The sequence below is a fragment of the Anomalospiza imberbis genome, chromosome 3, assembly GCF_031753505.1.
Source record: "Anomalospiza imberbis isolate Cuckoo-Finch-1a 21T00152 chromosome 3, ASM3175350v1, whole genome shotgun sequence".
In the NCBI taxonomy this organism is placed as follows: Eukaryota; Metazoa; Chordata; class Aves; order Passeriformes; family Viduidae; genus Anomalospiza; species Anomalospiza imberbis.
In genome coordinates, this window is record NC_089683.1 from 97,337,346 (window position 1) to 97,359,813 (window position 22,468).

General features: G+C 41.0%; 2 protein-coding genes across 3 annotated transcripts in view; one reads left to right on the forward strand and one right to left on the reverse strand.

Annotated features, from left to right (window-relative positions):
• TP53BP2 (tumor protein p53 binding protein 2) overlaps positions 1 to 3,069 on the reverse strand; it is a 57,018-nt gene extending 53,949 nt beyond the window's left edge. The window contains exon 1 of the mRNA XM_068185906.1: positions 2,930 to 3,069. The gene's annotated coding sequence lies outside the window, so the exon portion shown is untranslated. The remainder of the gene's footprint in view (positions 1 to 2,929) is intronic.
• A 6,839-nt stretch (positions 3,070 to 9,908) lies between these two features.
• Positions 9,909 to 22,447, forward strand: FBXO28 (F-box protein 28). 2 transcript variants are annotated; one of them, XM_068185908.1, is made up of 6 exons: positions 9,909 to 10,161; positions 15,856 to 15,965; positions 16,905 to 17,043; positions 19,456 to 19,651; positions 20,914 to 21,021; positions 21,523 to 22,447. In XM_068185908.1, exons 1-6 carry the CDS (start codon positions 9,949 to 9,951, stop codon positions 21,915 to 21,917), a joined length of 1,161 nt encoding a protein of 386 aa, XP_068042009.1. In that variant the 5' UTR covers positions 9,909 to 9,948; the 3' UTR covers positions 21,918 to 22,447. The 2 variants fall into 2 exon arrangements, with proteins under 2 accessions (XP_068042009.1, XP_068042011.1); XM_068185910.1 differs by lacking the exon at positions 20,914 to 21,021 and having other exon boundaries at positions 9,913 to 10,161.
• Positions 22,448 to 22,468: the final 21 nt, after the last annotated feature.

The window sequence follows — 22,468 nt, forward strand, 5'->3', positions numbered from 1 at the left end:
TGTGAATTCCAGCTCTTTCCCGATTTGCGCCCGTTCCGATTCGCTTCTCCAGTGCCCGCATGCATGGGTCAACCTTCGCACAGAAGGTTTATGAAGACAGTTATGAAAGCCCAAGTTTTCATTGGCTAAGTTATTTAAAACTCAGACTTTAGACTGGTATTACAGGATAAAAATGTTACAGGTCAAAGCAAGTGGCAAAGGAGAACTGAAATTCTTAGAATCGTAGAGTAATAGAATCACTGAGTTTGGAAGATCACCGAGTTCAATCATTAACCCAACAGCGCCACATCTGCCACTAAACCATGTCCCTAAGCACCACATCTCCATGTCCTCTGAACACTTCTAGGGACGGTGATTCCCTCACTTCCCTGGGCAGCCTTTGAGTTAAGACATTTCAGTAAAGTCTTTTTTCCTAATACCCAATCTAAACCTCTCCTGGTGCAACCTGGGGCCATGTCCTCTTGCCCTATCACTTGTTACTTGGGAGAAAAGACCAACTCCCACCTGGCTACAACCTCCTTCCAGGGAGCTGTAGAGCACAATGAGGTCTCTCTGATCATCCTTTTCTCCAGGCTAAACACCCCCCAGCCCCACCTCAGAATCCTTGGCGCTCCAGACCTTTCACCAGCTTTGTTGTCCCTCTTTGGACACACTCCAGCCAACAATTCTGCAAATCCCTGCTGAATTTTTAGAAGCATCGAGTTGGTAAGGGATAAAATCAGGAGTGTGATCTATTAATGCACTCCCTAAATACAGACACAAATATTTCTAATAATTAGAATATTAAAATAACAATTTTAAGACTGTAAGATAAACCTGAAAATGGTTAGATAAAAATCAAGTAGAAAAGGTGTTTCAGATGAGTGTTAGTGCGAGGTAGCCAGATTTTGCTAGCACAAGCCAATCTACAGAAGTCTCTTTTGGCTCAAGTTCTAACTTTGGCATCTTACATGCAGAACTCCAGCCCCATCCCTGCTAAGGAAATGAAGCTCCAAGGGGTGCACCTATTTATTTCCAGTTCTGTGCAGGCTCTGTGACTCATGCACTGCAATGAAGGCTCTCAGTGCCATCTGGTCTCACACTGAAGAGCCCAGCTCCTCTCCAGCAGAGGGGACAGTGCTGGCCCGGTTTCCTGGTAAAGTGGGGCCAAAACCACTCACAGCCATGCCTATCTCAGCAGCACTGCTCGCCTTCCCTACAGCACCTCACATTCCTGCCTCTCACAGCTACTCAGACATGATTTCACTAGAGAAGCATGGCATGAATTTCTCGCAATGAGTTATTAATTACAGGACAGATTTTTGGTTTATCACCAGAGAGTTGATGGCTCCCCCAGAGAGGGAAGAAATATGGGAGGGTTTCTGACCACAGGTTCAGCCTCCAGAGTGCCGAGAGTTGGAGATAACTGAGTCATGCACAGGAGCATTGGAAAGGGGCAGCAGTTCACAGTCCTGCATACACAGAGCTGTCAAAAAAGGAAGAGGAGATCCACAGGATCTGGAGCCAATGGCACAGACAGCTGAAGCTCTGCACCTCTTCCCTGGTTCCCACTACTTTTGGCAGCCTAACCAGAGCATGCTGCTCTTGATTTAGGCCACATGCATTTACCTAGAAGTAATCACAGCAATGGTTCTGATGCCTCAGGTTTTAGCTTTTTTAATATTTTTCAGATTCTGTACTGCTTTAGTGTGTAGTTCTGTGCTTCATATTAAGTGTTGGTAAGCTCTCGTCACAGAGTAGGTAGGCAAAACAATTCCTTCTCTAGCTGGGGACCAAGGACAACCAATCCAAATCTCAGGCCCAAGAGCATAAAGAATGGTGGACTGAAGAGGGAAAACCAAGAAGAATGGGACCTCATAACCTAAAGCTTTTAACTGGACAATTAGCTCCAATATGCAAATAGATCAGAACTTATAAAAGTGAGAGACCTTGTGACATTATCCATTTTGGGTTCATCTTGAGTGTAGCCGTGACTGGGCTCTTGTACTGCCCAAGGTGGATCCACTGAGACCTTCTAATAAATACCTACTTTATTCTTTAACTCTGTCTAGCCTCTGTTCTAGGTCAGCCTTCTTAAGGCATCAGTTCAAAGGAAGTTCACACTCCTGGAATGGCTTGAAAAATATCCAAGAAAAGGAAAAAAAAAGTCCACAAAACCACTAAACAGAAATGTAGCAGAATTATTCTTATTTCCACAGGAGATTAACTTGATGTGAACCACAGAAACCTGCAGTAGCAGAGACATTACAGACAGCATTGGTAATGATAATCCATAGAAATAAACAGCATAATCTTTTCTTGTCATTAGTCCTTCCATACAATGGGATCTGCAGGACAGGGCTGGAAAAACACTGCTATATTTCATGCTCTCAGCACTCTACTTAGAACTCAGAAATTCCACATAATTCCTTCAGTGCTGTATCCAAGCAATTTTAATAGTAACTACACATCCTCTGCTCTAGCAGACTGTCTAGAACTACTTCCAGACCAGACAAGTGCCCTTTTACAGTCCTGACAAAAATGTGGAGGATTATCAGGTAACATTCCTTTTGCAAGAACTCATAAGAATTAAGAGGAAAAAAAAAAAAAAGCTGTACCTTTCGGTTATTCTTAATAAACCCTTCAATTCTTCAGCAAAAAACTGAATATGATTCTTAGACTCCTTCTAAGACAGTAATTTCAGAGGCTGTTTGACATAAATCAAGAGAGCAGAAGCAATAGAAGAGGTGCAAGAGGGCAGCCGGGTTAGATCTGCTGTCCACTGCCACCTACTGTTAAAACTCCAACAAGTCAGACTTGTGAGCTCTAATTCCCCAAGGATATGATTTAAAGAGCCCAGAAGGAAGGAAAAGCTTTGGAATTGATATTGTTATGGAGGAAAAAAAAAAAAAAAAAAAAAAAAAAGGTACATTTCAAGAGAATTGCTCACCTAAACTCATCGGGCTGTGGCACAGCAGCTGCAGAAGTTTGGATTCTTTCCAGCAATGTTGAAATTCTGGCACCTAATTTAGACAGCTACTCTTCAGCTCGAGATAAGGCTTTTCCAGGCAGTGATTCAACACAAAGACCTCGATTAGTCCGTGTTGTCAAACTTCCTCACAAAGAGAAAATGCAGCTAAAGAAGAGAAAACCGATGGTTTAACACTTTCAGCACCCACATACAGTTCTGCTAATCCACCAGCTGCCCTTTTGTTGTTGTTAGATTAATTTCCACTATTTAATGCTGCATTCCTACAATTTAATTTGTTTTCAAAACATCAGATAACAGACCTTACAGCAGAAAGAGTTTGGGGGAAAACACGTAACAATGACTGAGTCTATATCTCAGCCGGAAAATAAAGTTCCCTACTTCATAGAACCATCGAATCATTAAGGTTGGAAAAGACCTCTAAAGTCATCAAGTCCAACCATTAACCCAACATGGCCAGGTCCTTCGCAACTATAGGGCCACAACTGAACTTTTTTTGAACACTTCTGGGGCAGCAATTCCATCATTTCCTGGGCAGCCTGTTCCGGTGCTTGACCAAGTTCCAAAGTCTGCAGGTAAGATTTATGAAATCTTTTAAGAAATTTGCTAACATCAGCTAGAACATCCCAGTGGCTGCTTCCAAAGCAAAAGCCTTTGGTCGATGCCACATTCAGAGCAGTACATCAAGAAGCATTTAACAAGTGCAATTTTTAAATTAAGACACAGTGGCTTGCCACAACTTCTGTCAGCCAATTCTCTAAGTGTAAAGTTTCCTTGGACATTGAGGAGCAATACAGCAGACATACTTCCTCTTGGAGATAAGCCACTTCTCTAAACTTGTGTCTGGCAGCTGAAATGAGCCTCTTTAGGGAGGTTATCACATCAGTGCATGCTTAATGCAGAACATCATCAGGCCCCTCCTTGTGTGTGCTTTGTGCCCACACCAAGTCCATTTTAGTTGTGACATATACTTCCTTATTCACACTCAGATTAAATCCATTTAAAATCTAAACAAATAACTGTATTCTGTCACATCCCTACGCCACAGCTGAAACAAAAGCTAGATTTTCCCAACACAAGGAACAGCTGAGTTACATTTACCTCACTCAGAGCCATGAGAGCCGCTGCCCTGTTTTGTGATGGCACTTACTGCTACACAAAGTAAATATAAACATCACTGGTCACTGTATGGAGCTAGCCATGCATATAAGCAACTACACGAGACAACTGAAGTTCAGACTCTGTAACTTTAAAGTTAGTTAAAAATTATTTCTTGCTTAACTTGCATCCTCTCTGTAAACTAATCCCATTATCTAAGTTGTGACAGTCCCACATGCACCCACTACACAAAGTACATAATCATGTTACTGAGTGAACTAATAATTGTACAGAGCCAGCAGCACTCAAAAAATACTTCAGAAATTTGCATCAATTTTGCTGCAACCTATTCAGGCCTTAAGCTGATAATTTACATACAGTTTCAAAGGATGATTCTCTAAAAATAGAAAGTGTCATTAATATCACAAGCATCACTCACTTTAAAGAGAAATCTTCAATTTATTCCAGATCGACATGGAATTACTTAACTTCAGTAAACTAAAGCTCCTCCAACTTCTCAAGTTACTTGCTGGAAGAAAATTCTAATTTCCTCACTCTAAATTCTTTTCTATGTAATTTATATTCTGTGTGGGGTTTTTTCCCCTCACAGGTAATTGAACAACCAGCCAGCTAAAGCAAGTCTGCACTGTGTCTTCAAAAGAGGAGAAAGAAACTTCCTCTTCCATTAGACCCCAATATCCTTCAACAAAACGTAGGCTGGCACAAATTAGTGTTTTGTATGCATCATACAGAGCTGCCATTCTTCTCAATAACTAAATTATATTCACTACACTCACTCTGGATCCCTGTCAATTTATCTGAGCACAGATCCTGACGGAAGACCCTCTGTAACAAAATGTCTGTTTAGGGCAGTAACAGCAATTTGGGAAAGCTGTATCTGCCTGCAGCCACTCATCTCACCCAGTAAGGGAGCTGGCCACTGAGGAAAAACAGGGAAAGAACCAAAACACATGCTCACTAAGCACAAATATATTCAGCTGTTGGAAACAGAAATTCTGTGATCAAAATCCCATTCCTTACCAGAAACTTTAAGACACTGATTAGGCACACAGTGAATCTGGACCTTCATCCCAGCTGGAGGCTTGGAGGATGTGGAGAGTTAAATGAACATTGCCATTTTAGTGTTGCCTCATCCCTATTGCTCAGCTGCCAAGAAGCCAGACTTAGCTCATGCTAGCAGTCCCTCTGGAGTCAAGAGAGAATGAAACCAGAAGGACTTCAGAAAATACAAAATTATTTCAAGATCAGGCCCTCAACAATTTCTTTTTTGTAAAGTGTCTGCAGGACTGAGCAGACTATGTCTTTGTAAACCTCTTCTCATGGTTAATTTATCTATTTTCTTCGCACCTTCGCACACAGAGCTGTAGTCCTGTGCTTCAGGATATCAAACTCTGCTTAAGATAACCCTGGTGGACCTGGGGACATTAAAAGTACTGGTGCAGTTTGTTGTGTCTATGGTATTTCACCAAGCTGAACTGCTAAGACACAGACATTACTGATGTCTTCCCTGAATTATCTTTATCATAGTGTAAATATGTGCTAGTATACTGAAATCAAAGGAATTCCTTGGAACTTATATCAAAACTGAGCCCTTCCTCATGGTGATAACTAATTCTGTGCCCTAGGGATGGCAAATATGCTACAAGAGAATAATACAGAGCATTAGCAAAAGTCATGTTATCCAATGGAATTCTCTTATTTTTTTATCTAAGCTTGTTCACCAAGGTTACTTCTGAGTACAGCTGTGTGAGGGAGGATGTGTAACCTGACCAAGGCATCACGCTATCAGTAGCTGATTCTGCAGCACTCCTTGGGGGAGGTATTTTGACTACAAGGAAATAGAAAGGGTATTTGTCTGAACTTGTCTTTTTTATCCCCCAAATAAATCGGTTTACCTGATTTGTAATTAATTATTAGTAGTATATAATTAATATAGTATGTTTCAACAAACACCAATTTCCCTGTGGATATGAAAACACTAAGTTTTTTCTTGAAATTTGAAACAGAAAAACATATTTGATGAAAGCTTGACTGTGCAACATGCCCAGCCTACATAAACCACTCAAGATTAGTCTGATCCTCACACTTTCAGTTCAGAAAAATCTACAGAGGCTGTATTTTCTGTCTTCCACTTGTTTACCTTTTACTTCTACCTCTCATCTCCCATGGCGCATCAGAGAGCCTCTCAACATCAACATATGATTACTATCAGATACCTAATATACAGTATTACAAGTAAATTAAGGGGTGGATGTAGATTTTAGAGTCAGTTTCTCAACCAGTTTTTTATGCGACATGTAGCACTACTGGGTCCAAAACTGATTAAACTGTAAAGGATCCAGTTAAATATTTATATTGATTTAATTAAACTGGGATTACATTCCTATCTGAAGCTGACTTCATTCCACAATATTTACTCATTTACTTATTAGAGGATTAAACGTTTCAGCTGCAAAAGATTAATGTGTTCAAATTTACACTGCTGTCTGTGTTTATTAACAACACTCTCAAAGGAAATTTAAATATTACCTTTTCCCCCATTTGTAATGCCTTTCACAAAAAGACCTTTAAGCAAGAAAGACTTTACTCTGCCTTGGTGTCCAGCAGCCTGAATGAAAGTACAGCTGTGTGAATAGACAGACTTCTTTCAAATTTAGCATCTCTTTTAAAAAATTCCCGATATCCATGAAGTGAGCAAACTGCTGCTGCCCCCGAGAAGAAAACATATAATGTGGGAAAGCCTTTTCTATTTTTCTATTGATTACACTGACTTAATAAAACAAATCTGTTCTCCTCCCACCCAACTTCTGCTCTTACCATCAGTTTCTGAGCACGTTACTCCTCTTTGCTCCAATATTCCTAATCAACTTGACAGTTCTGACCTACTTACACACTTCCCTTCATCTCCAACCCCTGCTGCTAATTTTTTCCCCCACTCCCATCTTCCCAGATGTCTGCTTGTTAGCGTCTGCTTCTCACTCTCTTTCTACCCTTTCTTTAATTTCTTCTCCTTTTTCAGATCTCATAGATACAAGTTGACTTGTCTTTGAGCCAGGCTCCTTCCTCTTCATTACAGTTCTTGGCATTGCTTGCTTCCATATTAAGCCCAACCAAAAGATTCCACACAATTTCAATAAAATTTCACAGCCTGAACACACCACACTCCAGTGGGGAGCACAATATGTAGTCCAGAGTATGGAGATATCCAAATTTCATTCCCCCAAACATAAATCAAAATATTATGTGGATTTTTGCATGAAAGGAGTGAAAAAATTCATTTCCCCTAACACCTTCTTGCGAGTCATTGAGATATTAAAAAAAAAATCAATCAACTATGCTCATAATTCTAACATGGTAAAATAAAAACTATGGCTATTTCAAGATGATACATGACACGTAAAATGCAAATAGATTCTACTTAAGTTTATTTTATCCCTTTCAGAAAATATTATCAAGTTTTCTGGCTTCACAGTATCCCAAAATAACTGAAAAATTCATCCACTGGAGAGTCTGTAAAGGGGGTTTTGTGAAAGTGCGTGAGAACTGTGTTTTTCCAAATTAATGCAAAGTGATGCATGCTCAGAAAGATGACACCAGATACACTGGGGAAAGACATGAGTCAGAACCTGGAAGGCAGCAGAATTACCCAACTTACCAAAACAGACTTATTAGTTGTTAAGCTATGTATATAGCTAGCATAAAATATATATTGTTAATTGTATTTATTCTGTTTGGTGATATGATAAATGGCAGCTTATATTTATTAAGCATAGAGCTGTATTTAAAAAACTGAAATTGTCTAAATGATATGACAAAAAAAAAAAACATTCTTGAAACAATGTGAAATCTTATATGCTTAGGTAGGATGAAAAACCCCACTTCCTTTTAAAGCATCAACACACTGCCAGCCCAAACTTCACGTGCCAAATCATAAGTTCATAAAAACTTCTCCTGAGTGAGTTTTAAACTGCTGATGGTGCATGTGAAAGGAGATCAGGTCTGAAAACCATGCACAAGAATAAAACCCTTGTTGCAAGATAGCAGCATTGATGAGTTGAGGGGAGGGAGCAAAACACTTCCAGATCCATACAAGGCACACAGTGTTCTGCTCCCAAAAAGGAAATATTAATTTCAGTGCACATTTTTGGAGTGCCATTAGGATGACACACATAAAGACTTACCCTTGCATTTTCCCTGCTCCCAAGTTAATTCTTTTCCAGATGCCTTTTATTTTTTTTAAGAAAGAGGTTGCAGATGAGTTTCTGAGGAGAGGGGGGAGTGAAAGAAATGGGTTAAGATAAAACTTCAAAGAGAGGACGCATGGCTGAAAAGAAATGTACAGAGGTGCTGCAGGCAGCTAATTCTTTAGTCCTGTAATATTTTAAGCTGTACTACCTTGGTGCAGGTACTGGAAGAAGTGGTCTCATTCTCCCCAAACATTTGATGTCTTTTTCCCCACACACTTTGCTACCATCACTCTTGGCATTTGTTTAGTGATTTCTTCTGGCAAGTCAGTCTTCAGCAGCACCAGTTCCCCAGTCTGGTGAAGCACAGACACCCAACGCTGATGATGAGAAACAAAGCAGCAGCAGCTGAAGGCACTGAGACTAGCACCATACTTTTCAAAGGCTGCGCCAACTTCTGTCAGGCTAAAACACTTGTGAAACTGAGGTGTAGCTGTTCTCAGAAGCACCAGGGAATGTTCTAGAAACAGCCCTTGGTTCCATCCCTTTGTTGTCCCAGCAATCTAATCCAGAACCCTCCTTAACACACAGGACAAAGGGCAAATAAAGGAGCAGGGTTCGTTTTATTCTGGGTGTTCTGCCTGCTCAGTTATGGCTGGTTCCAGGCAGTGGTTTTCGGGCTGCCGAGGGTTTTGCCAGCTGGCTCTGATCCCAAAGGCTGGCAGCGGATCTGCAGCCCCCCTGGTTGCTGTGGCTCCCCCTGCCAGCAGAGGAGGGGCAGCTTAGACACCAACCAGAAAAGGGGAGCTCACCTATCCATAAGTAAAATACAGCAGGCTGGATTGCTTTGTATTGAGGATGTAGTTTTGTCTCGCTTAGGAGCTACAGGGGCATTTTCCGCCGTGTAGCTGCCTCGCTGTAATCCAGCAGATTCTCCCGGTAGGTGCCTGCGCTGTGCGGGCGGAGCAGTGCACAGAGCACTCCTGCACAGAGCACCCACGGAGCTTTGGGAGGTCCTTCCCACAGAGTTTCCTCAGAGGGGCATGGAGAAGGAGGCGCTCATCCCTTCTCTCCGGCCTCCAGCCGAAGCACACGAGGGGATGCTCTAAAGCCGCCTTGGGGCAAGTTCAGGTTGGGTATTAGGGAAACTCCTCAAGGAGAGAGTGGGAATCCTGCATGGGAATCACAGAATTGATTTTTTCCAATCCAGTTAGGGTTGGAAGGCACCTTTGGAGATCACCAGCCCAACCCCCTGCCCAGGCAGGGTCACCTGGAGCAGGTGACAGAGGAACGTGCTCCGGTGGGGTCTGAATGTCTCTCGAGAGGGAGACTCCACAACCTTCCTGGGCAGCTGTTCCAGTGCTCTGCCACCCTCAGCTTAAAAAAATTCTCCCTCGGGTTGGCGAACTTCTCGTGTTTTAGTCTACGGCTCTTGCTCCTCGCCCTGTCTCTAGGCACCACCGACAAGAGTCGGACGCCATCCCTCTGGCACCCGCCCGCGAACGGCTCCCCGGGCAGGGGAAGCGACCCACGCCCTCGGGAGCCGCAGAAGCACTGAGGCGTCCCTTTCCCTCACTCCCTGCGAGAATGCCGGGGCGGGGCCGCCTGTGACGGCTGCGGAAGAGGCGTCACGGAGAGGCGGTACCGTCCCCCCGCGGAGGAAGGACGGGCTGCAAGATGGCGGCGCCGGAGGAGCGGCTCGTGTCGGAGGGCGAAGGCGGCGCCCCGGGCTCGGCGCGGCTCTCCCCGGCCCCGCTGCCGGAGGCCGCCGAGCCGCTGGCGCCCATGGAGCCGCCACCTCAGAGCAACACGCTCATGGGGCTGCCCATCGTGGCTATCGAGAGCATCCTCAGCTTCCTGTCCTACGATGAGACGAGCCAGCTGCGCTTGGTAGGGGCCGCGGAGGGGAGGCGGCGGGGCGGGGTCCCCGCTGCGGCCGGGACCAGGCTCAGCCCGCCTGGCCCGGGGCAGGTGCGGGGGTGGCGGCGGCCCCGGCGCCCCCCGCCGGGCTGCTGCTGTCGCCGGGGAAGGGGCTGGATGGGATGGGGTGGGATGGGGCTTTATCCCTTCTTCGATCTCCGTGTGCGGTTCCGTACACGCATTCCTAAAGGTCTTTATACCGTCTCTTACTTCTTTCATTCAATTCACGCTCTGTGAGAAAGCACCGGGCTGCTGGCAGCTCATTTCTCCTAGTGATTGGTTGGGGTGGGTAGTCTATTGTGTCTCATATGTGTGTTTATTTTTGCTCATGGGGCTTAAGCCTACAAGTGTAGGAGGTGGTGAGCCTGCTGCTCCAAGAATCCTCCCCTATCTAGAAATGTGGGTCAAAAAAATATGATGTTAAAAAAAAAAAGGACTGCCTGCTTCTTGCAGTCTTAGTGGATTTGTAATTAATAACATATAGTATCTGCACCTCTGAACTTGATAATGCCAAAAAACCCCGCAGCTGTCAGTGAGGAGATCAATGTATATCAATATTTAACTGCCTGCATAAGGGCCCTGATGTAAACCGTGTCATATTATGATAAGCTGCTGTCTTACTGAATCTCTTACGAGGTTGTAAATGGAATAATAGTGAGGGAATTCACGCACAGCTTATGTAACTCTTAGTAAACGTGCATGCACTGTACCGTTTCTATTTTAAGATCTCAATTAGTCTAAACTGGATAATATTACAAGCGTATTTCTGCAGGAAATTGGACTGCTTGTGTCCTGGATCAGCAGCCTCAAGTGTTGCATCCTGACTGTAACTTAAACCGAAAGCTCTTCAAGCAGAAAATCTGTTCTCATTTATACAACCCCAAGCATACCAGTTCCTAAATATTTCTAGAGTGTGCTGTCAGTCCCCTGAAGACTTCAGCTTCTTCTGTGAGAGTAGTAGATCTGTAAAAAGATGTGGTACTTGAGAACCACAGAATAGCCTGAGCCACAAGTCCGGCTCCTGGCTCTGCACAGGACATCCCCAAGATCACAGGTGGTACTTGCAGTTTGACAGTGGGGAAGGGAAGTACCTCACATGGTGTTTGGATATGCCACGTTTCAGGCTTGGAATTGCAACGCCAGGCACAGCCTGTGGCTGCAGCTTTCCCATTGCATCTTATGAATGGTAGTGCCTGTGGGAGCTCTCACAAGTCCACAGAAGGCTTTTTCTTTCTCCAGCTCTAAGTGTTTGTAAAGCTCTGTTGGCAGTGAAGGTGAGCGTAGCAAAGGTGAGGATGTCAGGACTAAACCAGCTGTTTAACTCTTACTGGTGCTTAGGAAGTAAAATGTGACACTTTTATGCTCTTATATAGCACCTCCAAATTCATTTTTCTAGACGAGGACTGCCCCTTTCAGAACTTTTAGAAATATGCAAAACCAGACTTGATAAATACCAATTTTGAAACATCTGTAGAACAATACTGGGCGTGAAAGGAAAGAAATTATTTGGTTGGTCTTTCCCTACTTTGAGTTTTGGAGTCAGTGACAGCCAAGAAAATTAATCTCCATCAAATTCCTAACTGTTCCTTTAAGCACATCAGAAGGCATTATGAGCATTCTTCTGAGAAGAAAGTAGCCTTTTGTTAACCAGCAGTAATGTAAAGAATCAAAGCCTTTCTGGTTTGAGCCCATAAGCTTGATCAGCTGAGTCTTTCAGGTGGTTGTTCAGAGCTGAAGGCTTCTTTTGGCAGCTGAGAGGCAGACACTGAATGTTCTTCATAGCTCCAGGTGCTATTGTCAGAGAATTAAGGTAGCCTTTAAAAATAGCAGTGCCCAGGCATAAATTCATAATGCAATTTCATTACTTTGGGATTTTTAAAGGTGGCGAGTAGCCTTTGGAAAGACCTTGCACAAACTAAATCTTTGTTTTCTGTGAGGACTGACTTGAGCTGCTTATCAAAGATGAATGAGTGTATCTTACTATAAGTAGTATTGTGCTAAAGATATATTGCAGGAGCACATTAATTGAGTGACAGATATTAAATTGCTCTGGTCTCATGCAAATTAGAAACATGCCCAAAAGCAGGCTCGTTACCCCTTAGAATGTGGGATTTCATGGGATAAAGCATCTTGAGGAAGGCAGGAAAATCCAGGACATCAATCAACCTAAACAAAGTTTGATCCTACATGTTTAGACAAAAAAAAGTGGATTCCCTAAACCAACAATTTTGATGCATTTTTTGGATCCCAGCATGGAAGGAATGGATGTCTTAATGTGCTTTTTCTTTTGGATGACCTTAGCTCAGTGATCCGTAAAAAATAAAGTCTCTGAATTGAACTGGGTTTAGATCTACAGTGTATACAAAACAACAGACTGAGGAGTTGGCTGGGTGGGAGGACACAGAACACCAGAATGTTTTCAGATTGACATGGAGATAGGAATGTGCATTGTTTATGTAGAGCATAATGAGGAGCATAATCCCAGGCATAAGATCCAGAAGTCTTTTTCTGTCATCAAAGGATGAGGTAAAGAACATTTCCTGCTTGTGATGATTGCCATCAGGCAAGGCAAGACTGTGGGCCCCTCATTGTGCAAAAAGCACTTGCTTTCCTGAGTGTAATGCTTTCTGCTATTCCTGGGGTTACTGCGTGTGAAAGCATAAATGAAGCACCTACAGGTTAAGCGGTGAAGGTTAAGCGGTGAAGTAGATCCAAGGAGCAGAGACTAAACAATAGGCATTCAGAGAGCAGTCATGTCTGAAAGGAGGGAAATCTTGGGCCCTCAAACTTTTGTTCAGACAAAGTGAATGAGAGGAAAAGCAGCAGCATTTTGCTTTCAGCCCTTTTGAGTACTTTTTTCATCTGCTTCCTCTGATGATCCCCATGAGAGAAACACAGAAAACTCCAAAGATGCCAGTGTCTGAAGCTGTAATGCTCTGAATGAGCCGACTGTGCACGCTGACAGGGAAGCTTCACTATCTTCCAGCTTTTGAAGGCTCCTTTTACAGGGATATTTTTAGTGACTTTAGAAGCTTTGAAATTTTTACCTCAGTGGGATAATAATGAAATTCTTAGATTCCAGTTTCTTTTTCAGTCATGTCTGAGCTTGGAAAGGCACTTCCATTCAGGCTGTTACTACAACAAGCATGATAAAATCACACAGTCCACACCTCCTTCCATGAACACTCTGAGGAGGCTATCTTGGATTCTGACACATGTCCTAATTACATTGATTCTGCAGCAAACTCGTGCTTATTTCCTGCACAGCACAAGCAAGGACTGATAGCCCTTGGACAGCATGGCTTTAATATTCCCAGTTTCAGTCAGTCTGTATTTACAGGCATTTATATGAAGTTATTAGCATTTTGCCACTTACTTTACTCTAAAAAAGGCATTTTATGGAACATGGTGTCAGTGTACTGTCTAAGAAAAATAACATGTATTGAATATAAATACTCTAGGATATTTGTTTTGGAGTTGGTTATCTGCTAGTGAAGCTTGGAAGAAATAAAACATGCTTTTTAAGGAAGTTAGTAGATTGTGTCAGTATGTTTACAAATGAAGTGGAAAACTAGTTTATAGGATCATAGAAAGCTGTTATCACATAAAAGTCAGCACATGAAGAAGCAACCTCTTTCTGCTTTTTACATGGATTTCGAATACCTTTCTAACCCTGAAACTTGAGTACAGGATCTGGTTGGACTTGACCTTTGAGGAAACACAGCCTCTTTCAGCTCTGTGACTAAAATAATAATCACCAAAATTGCAAATACAAGGATAAGGAAATTAAACTTAAGATCTGTTGAATAGGTAATATCAAACTGTCTTGGACTGCTATGGACACCTAAAAGTGTAATGATGCTACTTTGCATGTGGCTGACTGTGCAGTCTAGCAGAGGTATATTGTTCCTATAAATCCAGATGCTCTATGGTTTACGTAGTGAACCAGCTGAGAGTTATGAGATAATTGGTAACATAAGTTGGAAGCAAACAGTTTTGATTTCTGGTGGTCCCGGTGTTTGGGTTCTAGACTGATTATTGGCTAAATACGGGTAATGTCGACAAATTGGAGGAAATAATCCTTCATGCTGTGTAGGGCAAGCAGAGGAGGAAGGTTAAAAACCCCAGTGCGGTTCGTGTGGTGGGCTGCAGCTCCCTAGGGGGGGCTCTGCCGGCAGATGTCACTGTGCGAGAGGTTAAAAGCCTCTCTGCCGCCTCCGAGCGCGGAGCTGAGCGTGCCTGGAGATGTTTTCCTCTGGTGCCCGGTGACTGCAGAGCTGACGCAGCCCTGTGCAGGTCCCAGTTCCTGCTTCAGGGATTCGGTGCCATTAGAGCTGCGAGAAAGCTGCAAAACCTTGACTCAAAAACTATTTAAATCGGTGTGCCCCTGGAGCTACGAACTCAGGGAGGATCGATTTCCTTCTTCCTGTAGGAAGGGCCAGCGTTTTTCCTTATACACAGGAGATGATTTAACTGGATCACTGAATGTGGGGCAGAGTGTGCTGAGACTCTCCCTCTGCCGTTTGCCTGTCTGATCCTTCTTTGTTGACCAAAGAGATCTCACACCAAGGAGCACAGATAGATCCACAGTCACTGCTAAATGGTCTGACCATACAGATCTGTCTGAAAGTGGTCAGTTCTCACAAAACTTGGGACACAAAGCAGAACTTTTCTTTTTATACAGAAGCCATTACACAAAGTAATTGCAGGTTTTTTGGGAGAGGTAAGAATCATCTTCCTCAAGGTAAAAACTTACATAGACTTTAAAGTTATGAAATGATGAGTGTATGGAGGAAAGGAATGTTTATAAAAAAAATAAAACGCATATATATTGGCGAATGGGGTCACAGTGGGAGCTGTGGACTTTAGTACCTAAAAAATCCCAACAAGACCAAAACTATTTCAAAGAACAGCTGAATCACTAAACTCTTGCATCTTCAGAGTTGAATAGCAATTGCTTTAAACTTTTGTATGAGTTGGCTTTGTACTGTAACTGGTAACTTTGTTTAACTTTAGTACTTTAATATATCTTCTGCAGCTCTTCATGTCCCTTCATCCTAAATCTGTGGTGCAAAAAAACCCTGAGACTGTTGGTGTCCAACAGCAAATAAAGGAATCATTTAAACAGAGGAGAAGAGACTTCCTTATACAAAAAGGAGAATCTTGTTCCATGTGCAATGTTTTCCATTTGATTTTAAATTTAATTGTGGTTGACTTCAAAAACATAAGTCTTAAACACTGAAGGAAAACCACTGTGATTTCTTGTCTTTAAAGGTTTCTATTTTTGAGACTACAAAATATTTAATCTACCAGAATCACTCTGGAGACCATGCTAAAAGCCAGGCATGGGCATTTGCAATTTGCATTAAAATCAGAGGAAATTGTATTTGCTTCTAATAGGTGGCATTCAGCCTACTGTCTCTTGTTAGGCCAAATCAACAGATTTATTTGTGAACTGTGTGAAACATAACTGCTCCTTTTTGGAGTATCATGATCTTTGGCGGAGATGGGGATGCCTTAATCTCAACTGCAGTTTTTGCTTGTTGAAATGGAGCAAAAAACAGTAAGAGAATCTTTTGCTACCTGGCAAGTAGGGATAAGATAATAGTAAAAGTGATTTGTGGCCTGAATTGAGCCTTAAGATTTCTTTTTACTTAAATACAGGTTTGTAAGCGAATGGACTTGGTTTGCCAGAGAATGTTAAATCAGGGATTTCTGAAAGTGGAAAGATACCACAACTTGTGTCAAAAGCAAGTTAAAGCTCAACTTCCAAGGTATGTACCAGTTAAAACTGGGATTAAATTTAATTGTGTTAGATTCATTTAAGCAGATTATTGAAAAGGAATTCCTTTCTGGATAATTCTCTTATATATCTTGAAAAATTGAGTTACATTTGCCTTTATTTTTTTTTTTTCCTAAATACACCTTGTGGTGTGAAAAGTGTGTCTGGTATTTCAAACAGAGAAGTCTGGGTTCTGTATTGCTCTTCTGGCAAATCAAACAAGGATTCCTGGGAATGAATAAATGCCATTCCTTTTCAAGACCAACTGCCTTCACTGATGATTTATCAAATATTCTACTTAAAAAAAGAGCAAAGTTTTTCACTGGCAAGGATTAAATGGGAACAAAGAAGAGGGATTTGACATGTGAGCATTACTGGGAACTGGCTTCTCACCAAAGCAATGTCTTTCTTCTTCTTTCTAGTAATAAGTGCAGCTGCTGCTGTGTCCTATCAGATTTCCCAGTCAGAGTGAAGAAACTAAATCCTACTTAGCATAGAGATCCTTTACCAAAAAGTGTTTCTATCTCAACCTAAACTTCATAGAAGTTCTTCACTACATAAACTTCACTAGTAATATATTACATTTATTATTTCAATTGCATTGAAGTACTGACCATATGAGTGAGTGGGATAAATATATTTACTCTGACTCAGTGTCTGCTGCTAGTTAGTATTGCAGCCTTGTTATTAAATAGTCCTCAATTACATACAAAATTTATGGAGCACATAAGATAGAGTAATTTATTATTTAGAGAACAAATTTTGTCTAAGAAAGTGTAGTATGCTGTTACTAGCCGAGTCTCAGTCAGTATCTGTTATTTCTGTGAAGACAAATGTTAGTGGTTTCAGGGTGAAATGAACTTGACAAATGCTACAGTTCAATTTTTTGACTCCTTGTTAAATCAGTGTCACCTTGTGGTCTGTTTTCCAGACGGGAGTCAGAAAGGAGAAACCATTCATTAGCTCGCCATGCAGACATCCTCGCTGCTGTGGAAACGAGACTCTCTCTCCTAAATATGACATTTATGAAGTATGTGGATTCCAATCTCTGTTGCTTCATACCTGGAAAGGTAAAATGCAGACTATATTATGTGAATATATATCTGTGTTTAAAAAACAGGATTGTGTAACTTAACCTGGCACAGCTGGGGAAAATTGATATTGTGTGTGTATGTTTATATATATATATATATATATATATATATATATATATATATATATATATATTTATATATATACACTTGCAAATAAACCTACAAGGCAATACTCTGTTTTACCAGGCAGTCTGAAATGAATAAACCAGTCTCTATTTAAATATTAATTATTTTAAATTAGATTTCTATTTGCCCTTAGATTCTCTCTTGATGCTGATGTTTGATTTGTGATATACTCATCTTCTACAACCTTTTAGAAAAAAACATATGATCAGGCCATCTGAAGATGTAGTAATTTAGATTACACATAACACTGAGTACTCAGTCAGTCATGATTTTAGGCACCTTCTTAAGGGTTTGAGTACTTCAGGCTAATTGAATTAAGGTATTTTAGTATGTCAAAACACTGTTCAGTATTACAGTGGATGGTATATTTTTGTACAGTAGGTGGAATTAGTTTTAAATGTAAAGTGTGCTAAATGGGAACATTACTGAACAGTTCTGGTGTTTTAGAATACCAGCCCAGCATTAAATATAAATTATGCAGTCAAGATGTACGTTGGCGATACTGATGTTTTATAAGCTGTGAAATCACCAGTGCACAGGGGGATTGACAAAACTGTGCTCAGAGGAAGACTGGTAAAGCTCAGGGATTAAATGAGATCAGTGAACATTATCCTAATGCTCTATTCATTGATCTTCCCATGTAAGGTTTGGATATGTTGGTGTTACTTTTTTGTGGGCAGAGAACTGAATTGCAGTGAGATGAATGGAAAAGTTATCTCTTGGATTTTGGGGAAGCATGCAGGCATTTATGCGTACAGCGGTAGGATAAACTTTGACGTGGAATGTATTCTTATCTTGAAGAAGTAACTATTTCTGTACGTTCTTGTTGACTTGATATTTAATTCATTGAAAATTATATTCTTATTTGACTTTACATTATATTTTTTATATATAGTATATTTTAAAAAATATATAGCTAAGTCAAACGAACTTAAGTCCCTGATACATGGTAAATGGGATACCTAAAAAAATGTTGCTTTACTGTTCTGAAGAGTAGAGGGAAAGGTAGTACTCATCCTAGACCAGGGGTGTGCAGGGGTTTGGCAGGTGAGCTTGCTTTTCCTTGTGGGCACCATCTTGTAAGTATTGTGATTTTATTTTGATACAACTGGTAAAAAGTTGGTGGTGGTTCTTGGTTTTTTTAAAATTATTTACTTAGTGTGTGAGTTTGCTAGCACTGCTGCTCTCTCAGCAGTTACCAGTTCACCCATTAATTAATATTTTGGTCAGTCAGATTCAAGGCTTAGTGTTCATTTACAGTCTGTGGTTTCCATCCCACTTGCTTTGTTTCCCTCAGGAAATTTCACCATAGAACTGCCAGGAAGTGAATTTGTGTTAGATTATGCAAATCCTGGTTTGAGGTTCAGCATTCTGTGTGATAGCAGAGCACTGCTGCAAGGTTTTATATGGTGGGTGTTGTTGCTAACAGGATATAAAGTGGATGAAATTAGAGCAGTCATTTGTTGTTTGTTGCTTGATGAGAAACTTAGGTCTTGTCTAGCTTTTGGGACTTTTTAGCTAAGCTTCCTTTAGCAGAACAGAAAGTGCAACTGTATTCCAAGGTCCTTATTATGAGTGTTCCTCAAACATTCTTAATCCTGTGCAAAATACCTGTATGGCTTTGGTAACAGACCAGCACTCCTATCTTGACCTGCCTCAGATTTTAATTCATAAATTAGTAAGACACCCTTCATCTCTCTGTATCTCTTCTAACTAAAGGGCTTTGTTTCCCAAACCTGTCAAGAGAGTTTTGTTCTTTGTCAATAGTGGATTGATGTTTTGTAAATGAACATATTTTGGACTTAATCTGAATTTGTAGTATTTTGTGGTATGGACGTGTACTCAAGTAAATATTTACAGCTCTTCAGGCTGACATAATGCTAATTCTTGCTACTCCAATTCTGTTTCATGACTGGCAGGGGTAGTGACTGCTCTGCTTTAGGGCTTCTTGCTTCAGGTTCTCCTGAAGGAAATGATCATGCTCTGCTGAGTATAGATTATGGAACTTGCAAACCAATTATGGCTGTACTTCAAATTTCACCCAATGAGCATTATTTCATGACTTTGAAGAGGGCTGTTGTGATAGATTAAATGAATAGCTTCTCTGAAATATCATGAGCAACACTTCAAAAAGCTGATCTGGAACTACAACACACAGTGGTGTGCAACTGTTATGTGGTAAAAACCCCCTGAATATGCCTAGAACAAACTGAAATTATCTTGCCTTTATCAGAAAATCCTAATTCTTCTTAAATGTTTTAGGTAATAGATGAAATTTATCGAGTGCTAAGATATGTAAACTCTACAAGAGCTCCTCAGAGAGCTCATGAAGTTCTTCAAGAACTAAGGGACATTTCCTCCATGGCTATGGAATATTTTGATGAGAAGATTGTTCCAATACTGAAAAGAAAGATGCCTGGGTCAGATGTATCGGGACGTCTAATAGGAACTGCCCCAGGTATTAATTCCAACGTATAGTTAAGTTTTATTTAGTTGTTCTTTAAAAAAATCACAGCACTGTATGTTTTCTAAGCTCCCTCCCTCAAATGGGAGCTTTATTACATAAATATTGATGATACTTGTTTCTTAAGAATGCTAATTGAAATTCATTTGCTTTGAAATTTAAGGAGCCTTTGTACTACTAAAAGAACAGTCACTTGAATGTATGTTAGAATTATGCATAGTGTGTATTCGTTAAACAAATGCTTTTGTGCCACCAATGAATCGGACTTTATCACTGCATTTGGTTGAAATTTGGCACATGAGATGACAACTCGATGCCTTTTATTTTTAGGACAAGCTGCAAATTAATTTGCCTAAGCTGTAGTAGTACATAGAGGGCTGGAATGGGCTTTTTTACTTTACTGGGGGTACTAGTTTATGCACTAACAAGCGAAATAGTTACAGGTAATAGTGAAAAAGCAGTTAAAATAACAGTCTCTAAAAAAGCCATTAAACTGGTCCTTCAAATAGTCTGTCAGACTTTCCAGAACTTTTGTGAACCAAACTCTAAGGTAGTTGCCTCTTGGTTGAAGTTACCCTAATGGTAAAAGGCAAAAGATTGCTAAAATTGTAGAATTTTCCCTATACAGGATATGTTCACATTTTAGGAACTGTGAAATTTAACTCTCTAGAAGGATAACTTAGTAAAAATTGGGGGGAAAAATACATCTTAAGCATAAACAATAGGCCTAACTGCAGATGGTTTTGTTTCTTGTATGTCCTGTCCATTCTTTTAGCCATAACTGTGTATGCCATCTTTAGTATATCCTCCTAGTTGTACTTTAATTCATCAAACTATATACCTTTTTAAAAATTATATATGGGTTAAATTTTTGTAAAAATTAGATGTGTTAGTATATACTGAACCTATCAGCTGAGGAAGAATTGCCCAAACCCACAGTTGATATCAATCAACTTTTCAAGGCCAAGGCTTTGTGGTGCATAAAATGCCTCTCTCATGTTGAGGGAAGGGCATAACCTCTCCAATAGCAACCCCTTAGTGTCACATAATGGTATTTGTGCTGGCATCCTAATGGGAAAAAAGGAGGAAAAGGAGGATGACTGTTCCAGACTCTTCTGTGGGTAGAGCACTTAAGTTGCACCTTAATTGCACAGCGTTGCTAGAAGAGTATAATGACAGAAAAGTTGATAGATATCTTTTATGGCAGAAAAAGTGAAAGAAATTTTGCAGTAGCTGTTAGTCTCCTTGATTTGCAGGAACTTTTTTAGAATCAACAGTTCCAAGCTCAGATTCCAGTATGGTTTTAGTGCTTAGGAGGAGTGATTCTAAAGAAGCATGGGAAATAAATTCATTTCTTCTAAAATGTAAGTTATACCAAAATACATTGTTAAGTTCCAAACTACTAATTTTTAGAACTTTCGTTGTCTGCAGCTAAGACAGCAGAATTTTGCTGGCCTAATGAAAGATATTTATTCAGTCTTAACTGTTCCATATTAAGTAATTTAGAGGTGTTTTGTGGGATTTTGTCTTAACATCTGTGACACTGAGTCTAGATGACAACACAATAGTTCTACACAGTTTTTGATACAGCAAAAGGAGGGGGGCTCATATATAGGAAATGAATTACGAAGTTTTTTCCAGACTACTGAAAAGCTGTAAGTATTTTAAATTAAACTGGTTGTGCTCTGAGATTACCACGTGTTCTTGTTAGACGCTTAAGTGACTGTAAATCTGTTTGCCCATTCACATCACTTGCAGTAGATATTCAGATTAATGCGTGGGGAGTAGGGATAAGCAAAATATGAACACTGGGATACTGTTTCTACCCGTAAGTTGCAGAGTATTAATCACAGTTCTCTCTGAAGTTCCAGGGCCTTCTGCAGCACTGACAACAATGCAGCTGTTCTCCAAGCAGAGCCCTTCCAGGCAGGAAGTCACCAAGCTGCAGCAGCAGGTGAAAGCCAACGGCACGGGCCTGACGGCGCTAAAGCGGGAGATCTCGGAGCTGCGCGTCAAAGTGCAGGAGCAGCAGAAGCAGCTCCAGGATCAAGACCAGAAACTGCTTGAGCAAACCCAAATCATTGGGGAACAGAACGCCCGCTTGGCCGAGCTGGAGCGCAAGCTGCGAGAGGTGATGGAGAGCACAGTAGGGAATTCTTCGGGTTCCGGCTCAAATGAACAATCTCCCAGGAAACGGAGGAAGGCGGTGGATTCCACAGACTGTCCTAGGAAATCTAAACGCCTTCGGAACAGAAAATAACTGGGGAGGAAATGGCGTCTTCAGGAGGATACACTGCTCTAGTAGCCCAAGCAGGCCTGCTTGTTTGGATACTGTGACCAGCTTCATGGTGTCACTTAGGCTGCTGGCTCTTGGAAACACCACTTAGACTTGAACAGTGATTTTCTTTCATTGACTTTTCCCCTGCTTTCTATATGGGTGGGCCTAATGCACAGAATCTTTAAGATTTGCAATAGCTACATACTAACCAGACCTGCTCTGTTATGTTTTGAAGGGTTAACCTTTTTTTCCGTGCAGATGTGTTTTAAAGTAAACTTATTTGTGTTTATGCATATGTTCACATGAAATCTTAAATAAATTGTCTTAACTGACTAAATGGTTAAGAGTAAAAACAGATGTCCTGTTCACTTGAAGGAAAGATCCGCTTTTAAAACCTTGTTTTTGAGAACTTGACCTTTTTTGTTACAAGTGACCTTGTCTGGAATGTCTGAAAAGTAGTTAATACTTTTTGGGGTTCTCTGTAATGAGTAAAACTGACTTCTTAAGCTACAGTATTGGCTATATATTTTTGT

What these genes read in the sequence shown, in the direction of transcription:
- FBXO28 (XM_068185908.1), top strand. Translation starts at nt 9,949, where the DNA reads ATGGCGGCGCCGGAGGAGCGGCTCGTGTCGGAGGGCGAAGGCGGCGCC. An exon ending in TCTAATAGGAACTGCCCCAG is followed by an intron (nt 19,652 to 20,913) that starts GTATTAATTCCA and finishes CTTGATTTGCAG; the next exon opens with GAACTTTTTTAGAATCAACA. An exon ending in AAATTCATTTCTTCTAAAAT is followed by an intron (nt 21,022 to 21,522) that starts GTAAGTTATACC and finishes TTCTCTCTGAAG; the next exon opens with TTCCAGGGCCTTCTGCAGCA.